This window comes from Pelophylax lessonae, assembly GCF_965119305.1.
Source record: "Pelophylax lessonae genome assembly, chromosome: 7".
NCBI lineage: Eukaryota > Metazoa > Chordata > Amphibia > Anura > Ranidae > Pelophylax > Pelophylax lessonae.
The window spans coordinates 34360690-34369153 of record NC_138774.1 but is presented as its reverse complement, the minus strand read 5'-3'; the positions used below and the strand labels follow the sequence as shown (position 1 = coordinate 34369153).

The 8464-nt window shown below is 51.4% G+C and overlaps 1 protein-coding gene across 1 annotated transcript; it reads left to right on the top strand.

Moving 5' to 3' along the window:
- Positions 1-336: 336 nt before the first annotated feature.
- Positions 337-1542, top strand: LOC309560416 (uncharacterized protein; the record flags this gene model as incomplete). The annotated part of the gene is made up of 1 exon (XM_082264052.1): positions 337-1542. One exon carries the CDS (start codon positions 337-339, stop codon positions 1540-1542), a length of 1206 nt encoding a protein of 401 aa, XP_082120178.1.
- Between the last annotated feature and the right edge of the window lie 6922 nt (positions 1543-8464).

Genomic DNA, 8464 nt, shown 5'->3' with positions numbered 1-8464 from the left:
GGGGCAGGGGTGGGGGGTCAGGAGCTTAGGCAGGTCACTTTGTAGTTATCGCGAGACCAACACCCATCCTCACACGGAGGTACTTTCGCCCATCGGCCCAAATAATAGCTAGCGTCTCGCTATTTGGTCAGGGTAGTCAGGGCTTCACCTTCCCAGAGGCCTACACCCCGCCATCATTCATGGCACAGCTTAGGTCCAAATCATAGTTAGTGCCTCCACCAGCCCCTGGGGTTTAGCAGGGCCTCACGTCCCCCGTTTCCAAAAAAAAAAAAGTGCCAGTTAACGCCCTGTCGTATGAGTTTTCATCTCTTCTTTTCCCTTTCATGTCATCCCAGCATGTCTCGCGTGTCAGACCTAGGAGACGACCTCTCCCTGCCTAGCACGCCAGCCAGGCCACCCACTCCGGTTTCCGTTCCCGTCGCAGGAGGTAGCCAGGTTCCGTCAAGTCCTGGTTCCATGAGGACATGGACCATTCCTAAGATTGCCGCCGAGTTAAGACGGAGGGGGATACCATTTCCGGCCACAGCCAGGAAGGCGGAGTTGTACAGGATCTTGGTATCCAATACCGGCTACCCGCAACCAGGGACTGACGCACGGGACAGTGTCAAGGACGCTTTAGCCGAAATCCAGGCCACCATGGCGTCTGTTCTGGCTTCCGTTAGTAGCCTAAGTCAGAGGTTGGAAAAATTAGAAACCCCTGTACCAGCCTCCGCAGCTTCCCCAGGTTCCCTGCCCTCTCAGGTCTTTGGCTTGCCAGCCCCTCAGGACACCTTCGCAGGTATGCCAACTCCTTCAGGCCCCATTCCTCACATCATTACACCAGCACACATGGTCCCGCCCAACATTAGGAAAGACATTCTGGAGGGGAAGGATGTGAATCTTATGTCGCTATTAATTGCCTCTCAAGACATAGTCGAGAGCAAGACTTACAATTACGGGGACCTGTCTGTGGTTCTGAAGGCCAAGGACCCCAGACTAAACAGGAAGCTGTCCATTCCCGAGTTTGTCTTGGCCTTCGGTCTGTTCAGGGACGTGGTCCGCTTTAACTTCCCTCATCGCAGAGAAGAGCTGGATTTGTATCTACACAAGTTGGTCGACCTGGGGCACAAGTACAGCGGCACCACCTTCTACGATTATCACCGCTCATTCTCAGCCAAGGCGGAGGCCACCTTTGCCCAGTTTAACATCAGGATAGATTGGGGCCAGCTGGACACCGAGTTGTTCTGTCGCCACTTTGCCGGGCTTGTGCCACCTGCATGCGCCACTTGTGCTTCAAACTCCCACTCCACCAACTTGTGTGCCGTTGAGCCCAGTTCTTCTGCCACCAGCGAGGTCACCCCGGGCCCCAGCAGGTCTGATCAGAAGTCCACCAAAGACAAACTGGGGAGACCGATAGTGTTCTTGGGCAAGGCACAGGTATGCAACAACTTCAACGCGGGGGGCTGCAGCTTCAGTGCCTGTAGGTTGTTGCATATCTGCTCCACCTGCTTCCGGGCCCACGCCAAGTCCATGTGCCCCAGTCGCCTTTTTCCCAAGAGCTGACTGACCGAGGTACAGGTCGATTCCCTGGCCTTCTTTTTGAAATCCCATCCCTCTCCAAACCTAGTCGACTTTTTAGTTTCAGGGTTCACGACAGGGTTCCACACTGGTCTGGTGGCACTCCCGTCAGGCACAATCGAGTGTAAAACCTACAGTCAGCCTTGGCTGACCCGGCTGTAGTCGACACTCTTTTGAAAACAGAGGTAGACAAGGGTTTCATGTTAGGGCCTTTCTGTACCCCTCCTTTTTCCTGCTGGCGAACAAACCCATTGGGGGTAGCCACGGGGAAATACAATAATAAAAAACGATTGATCATAGACCTCTCGGCTCCTCATTCCATCGCCACGCCAAGCCTCAATTCTCTTATTCCCTCCGAAGATTTTTCACTACAGTACACTACAGTGGATCACGCCATTCAGGCTATCCTGAAAGCCGGGAAAGCAGCTTGGCTCGGGAAGACGGACATTTCCAATGCTTTCAAGCTGCTGCCCATACACCCATCACTGTGGCATCTGCATGGTGCGAAATGGAGGGGGTTTTACTATTTTGCCATCCGCCTGACCTTCGGGGCCAAAAGCAGCCCCAAGATTTTTGATTTATTTGCTGAGGCTCTGTGCTGGCTCCTATTAAATGTCGGTTGCTGTCCAGTCATCATCCATTACTTAGATGATTTCCTGACAGTGGAGAGTCCCACAGCCACTCCGCTCAGCCTGGTAAAAACGGTGGCACTCTTTTCGGCCCTAGGGGTTCCGGTAGCCGAAAAGAAAACAATAGGTCCCTCCGCCAAACTGACCTTCCTAGGCATTTGCCTAGATTCGGTCGCCATGCAGGCAAGCCTGCCCCCGGACAAAGTTCAGAGGATCAGGGCAGAGATCGAGGGGTTCCTCGTTAAAGGTTCCGCATCCCGGAAAGACCTGCTGTCTCTTCTAGGTTCCCTGAACTACGCCATGAGGATTATTCCCCAAGGCCGAGCTTTTGTCTCCAGGCTTCTCTGTCTGCTCCCTGGCCTCCCGCACGACGGGAGGCAGTTTCTGGCACATTGGAACGGGGTGAATATGTTCATCCCGCCTTTTACCGACCACTCCCCAGTCTTATGGACCGACGCGGCAGCACATTCAGGATTTGCAGCCATTTGCGGGGTCAATTGGTTCAGAGACTCTTGGCCACCCGAGACTGCCAGTCTACCGTCTTTTAACCGCACTTCCGCCCTTTTTGAAATTTATCCCATAGTGGCAGCAGCCCGGGTGTGGGGACACCGGTGGGGAGGTCAGACAGTAAAATGTTTCACGGACAACATGGCAGCCTGCGACATAATCAACAAGGGCCGTTCCTCATCCCTCACCATCATGAGCCTAGTTAGGAGACTAACTTGGCTCGCTGCCACCCTACAGTTCCACTTAATTTGCGAGCATGTGCCAGGTTCTCACAACTCAGCAGCTGACGCCCTTTCTCGTTGCAAATTGCAGGTCTTTTTCCAGTTGCACCCCACAGCCGTGAGTATCCCAGACACGCCACCTCGGTTTCAAGATCTCATCCTGGACTAGCCAAACTCATGGCCCATGGGAGCACGCTGGCTCAATCAGCACTCTCCGGCAACACTAGGCGCTCGTACGATCGGGCTCTGACCATCTTCTCCAGATTCATCACGGAGTACAGCATCTCGGATCCTTTTTCCTTAGACACCATGGTGGCGTTCACCTCCTTTTGCCACTTAAATCTGAAACTCGCCCACAGCACGGTCAAGCTTTATCTCGCAGGGGTGCAGTTTCATGTGATCAACACACACCCCAGTCACAGTGCTTTCATGTCTTCCAGGCCAATTAAAAACATCTTAAAAGGCATCCTTCGCTTGGAGGGCTGCAAGCCCGCGAGACGTCAACCGATCAACAGCTGCAGGTTTAGGGCCTTGTCTGACGTGTTGGACACACGGTCGTTTGAGGCAGGAACAAATCGTGTTATCAAGTTTGCCATATACCTGGCCTTCTATGGATTCTTGCGCCCCAGCGAGTTCACCGCGGGTAGGTTAGACGGGGCCTCCAACCCCCGTGGGATATGTGTGTATTAAAGGTCGTTTTGGTTAAGTTATTCCTTTTGCCCTCTTTATTTACAGGCCTGCCCGAACCACGGTTTCGGCACGCCTCAATCGTACTTCTTTAAATGGTATTTCACTCAGTTATTCCCTGACCACAAATGGGCAGGCGGAGCCTGCAGTTGTGGGAGGGGAGGGGCCGGCCTATTTAACGTCAGGCCGCCCTCCTCACTGGGCTGACGTTTTTGGGTACCCCTCCCTCCACTCCCCTTTTTTCAACAATTCCATCTTGGTGGGCCCTCTTTATTTACAGGCCTGCCCGAACCACGGTTTCGGCACGCCTCAACCGTACTTCTTTAAATGGTATTTCACTCAGTTATTCCCTGACCACAAATATATTTAAATGTATGTATGTGTTTAAATATATAGTATATGGATATATATATATATATATGTTATATGTATACAGATGTATACTTCTTTATATATATATATATATATATATATATATATATATATATATATGTATGTGTGTGTATATATATATATATATATATATATATATATATACACACACATACATATATATATAAAGAAGTATATATCTGTATACATATAACATATATATATATATATATATATATATATATATATATCCATATACTATATATTTAAACACATACATACATTTAAATATATTTATCTTTCTATATATACATTTTGTCCTTTCTTTCTTCATATATGTATGACATTTTTTTTTATTTAGGCAAGGCTTGTAATTGTAGCTTTAAACTTTATATATATATATTATCTTTCTATATATAGATTTTGTCCATTCTTTCTTCAAAGTGTATGGTGTATAGTTCCAGCCCAGCGATGTAGCTCCTCTTACCTCGTTAGTGGGTGTGGATCATGTGAAGTGCAGAGCTCAGTTGCCGAGGTAACGGTGATCGAGAAAGAGGCTTGGATAGTGGCAAATTGCGCATGCGCGAGATTTCGGCAAGTAATGCAGTAAGGGCGGAAATGACGGCAGCAGGGGTAGCATTAAACAGGAGTAGACATGGCGTGGCCGAGTACAGGAAGTAGGAGATACATTACATTTGAAATAAAGGTACTTTTAAACGGGTATGATGCTTGTGGTCAATACTTAAAGTCGTCACCCTGGAATGGAAAGTCGGTGTGGTGTGCCTGAACCGACGTAAGGGGGGTAGCCTGTAAATAAAGAGGGCACCCCAAAAGGGAAGAGGTTGAGAAAAAGGGTGAAGGAGGGTGGGGTGACGATCCGAGCAGCAGCAGGCCGGTATAGGGGAGGGGCGGCACTATAAAGCCCGCTAGCTCCTCCCATAAATACCGGCCTGCGGCCGAACACTTGTGGTCAATACTTAAAGTCGTCACCCTGGAATGAAAAGTCGGTATGGTGTGCCTGAACCGACGTAAGGGGGGTAGCCTGTAAATAAAGAGGGCAAAAGAGGAAGCAAAACAACACACTTTATTCAATACAACTTAAGTCACAAGCCTGCGAAACGCTAGTCTCAACTCCTTCTCTGGGTGCGGAATATAAACTTGGAAGGCGTCAGACTCCCACCGACCAAGCCTTTTAATAATATGGCCTGGCGTGTTATTCCCAGAGGCAGCCGTAGCCGCACCTATCCGGAAGGAGTGACCAGAGTGCGCCGCATGGTCCCAACCCAGTCTGATGTAAAGTGTACGGATGTAGTATATGAATTTGGACGTGGTGAGGGGAACGTCCAGTAGCATAAAGAGCAGAGCATGGCTGGGAGAGCTCAGGGTCTCTGCCACAAATTCATCCAACACTTTGACTAGGCACCAATGATTCCCTGATGGGTAAAACGGGATGGTAACGGGGTGGCCCACCTGCCTGGTCTTGGTGCACTGGAGTGTCAAAACGTAATGATCCCCCCACTTGACCAGATCTCGTTTAAGGAGACATAAGCGCCCCTCTACTGAGGAAGCTACCGTAAACTCCCCGGGCCTGAGAAAGCCGTAGAAGGCCAGATACATGGCAGCTTTAACAACTGCATTTGTGTATGGCTCAAAAGGGGCCGTGTCCAGCAAGTTGGAGAGAGCCCGGAATTTCTCCCCATCTATTGGCAACCGCCTGACCGAGGAATGGTGATCCACTTTGCCAATACCCTTCAGGAGGCTCTTCAGAGGATTTGCCCGGAGAAAAGGCAAGGAGTTTGGCTGGTGCGTCAGAACATGGTGTTGAACACCCGCCAGATACAGTTTGATGGTACTGACGGATAACTTAAGTTGGAGGTGGCAAAAGGCAGCGAAGGCGACCATAGTCTGCACTGAATGGTCATCCAACCCGAATTCCACTAAAAACCTTCGAAAGATGGACATGGCTCGGTCATAGGCCTTCCTGGTGTTGGATGACAGAGCCATACGGGCCAACTCCCGTCCATGCACCAAGATCCGGGCTAGTCCAGGACCAGATCCTTGAACTCCGGGATCCGCGTGGGGCATCTGTCGGCCGTCGGGTGGAGGGCGAAGAAAACCTGCAATTTGGAACGGGAAAGAGCGTCAGCGGCTGAGTTGGAGTGACCCGGAATATGCTCACAGTATAGAAAAAACTGGTAAGTGGCAGCTACCAAGGTCAGCCTGCGGACCAGCCTCATGATAGTCAGGGATGATGACCGGCCTTTGTTGATAATGTCACAGGCAGCCATGTTGTCACTGAAACATTTGACTGCCATCCCTGACCAGCACCTACCCCAGGTGACAGCTGCCGCCACAATAGGATATAACTCAAACAAAGCTGAGGTCTCCTGGAAAGCAGGTAAGGCAAGTGACTCGGCCGGCCAACTACCCCTGAACCATGAGTCCCCAAAGATGGCCGCGAACCCGGTATTGGCGGCCGCATCCATCCAAAACACAGGGGACTGGGCAGAGATGGGCGGGATGAACATGGAGATGCCGTTCCAGCTGTCCAGGAACTCAACCCACATGCCCAGGTCCGCCCTGGCAGGGGGATCCAAGTGGGAGATGACGCCCTCCGGAAGACCTGGCAACAGCCGCAGCAACCGGGAGATGAAAGACCTGCCCTGGGGGATAATTCGCATGGCAAAGTTCAACGACCCGATCAAGGACTGCAACTCCTTCCTTGAAAAAGACCCTAATTCCAAGAACCTGCCTACCACCCCACGAATGCGTCCAAGTTTGTCCTCAGGGAAGCTGGACTGCATAGAGACGGAATCCAGGGAAATCCCCAAGAAATCCAACCTGGTGACCGGTCCAACCGTTTTGCCTGGTGACAGAGGGACCCCTAAGGTTGAAAATAAGGCCATGGTACTCCTTAAACTGACCGGCGTGCAGTTGCTACGCTCGACCAACAGGAAATTGTCTAGTTAGTGCAAAACCGAGGGGCACCTGGAAATATTCAGAAGGAGCCAGCAGAGCGTCTCTGCAAAGGTATCGAATATCCAAGGGCTGCTTTTGGACCCAAAGGTCAGCCTGGTGGCGAAATAATATTTCTCCCTCCACTTAACACCGTGGACGTGCCATAAGGAGGGGTGAATGGGCAGAAGCTTGAAAGCGTTGGCGATATCCGTTTTACTGAGCCAAGCAGCCCTACCAGCCCCTAAAATGGCCTGGATGGCATTGTCCACGGTGGTATAGTGGAGAGAGAACTCGGCTGAAGGAATAAGGGAATTAAGGCTGGGGTAGGTGGAAGAATGAGGAGCCGACATATCGATTATCAAACGTTTTTTATTGGTGTATTTACTCGTGGAGATACCGATAGGGTTGGTACGCCAGGAGGAGAAGGGGGGGGGGGGCCGGGAAGGGACCTAACATGAACCCCTCCTGCACTTCCTTCTCGAGCAGTAGATCCACCGACTGCGGGTCCTCCCTGGCCGACAGTAAGTTGGGACATTCCAATGTCCCAGTGGGAAGAGACACCAGCCCCGTGTGGAACCCTCCCGAGAACCCCTGAACCAGATACTCCACCAGGTGAGGAGACGGATGAGCCTGCAGGTAAAACACCTCAACTTTGACTCCGGTTAGTCATTGTTTAGGGTTGATCTTGGACGGACACATAGATTTAGTATGGGCCCTGAAACAGATGGAGCAGACATGGAGCAGCCTGCAAGCACTGAAGCTGCACGCCCCCCCATTAAAATTGTTACAAACCTGGGCCTTACCTAAGAACACAATGGGACGACCCAGCTTATCCCTCAGGCCACGCTGCTCTGACCTGCCAGCTCCCCCCCCTAGGACCCCGGCCGGGGCGGATTCAGCCTCCACAGGGCAAAGGCTGGCAGAGTGTGACGTGGAGGAGCATGTGGCACAGGAGGAAGGTGCCAAGCCTGCAAAGTGCCTGCAGAACAGCTCGGTATCCAAAAGACTCCAATCAACTCGAACGTTGAATTGAGCCAAGGCCGCCGCCGCCTTGGCCGAGACTGACTTGTGGAAGTCAAAGAAGGTGAAACCCCCGTATTTGTGCCCTAGATCCACGATCTTATGTAGGTAAAGATCTAACTCTTCCCGACGCTGTGGGTATACGGAACACAAAACGTCCCTGTAGATACCGAAGGCCAGGACAAACTCTGGGATAGTGAGCTTCTTATTGAGCCTGGGGTCCCTGGCCTTCATGACTACGGACAAATCCCCGTAACTATAGACCTTATTTTCGACCATGTCCTGGGAGGCGATGAGGAGAGCCACCAGGTTGACATCCTTCCCTTCCAAGATATCCTTGCGGAGAGCTGGGGGGGACCAAGTGGGCCGGGGTGATAATAGGAGAAACCGTAGAAGAAGGCAAGATGGGAACTGGGGGCCTACCCTGATCACTAACGGGAACTGGGGTCAGGACTGGCAAGGAAGGAGGAGGACCCCCTTGAGCCGGACTGGCGTCCTCCAGTTTAGTCAGCC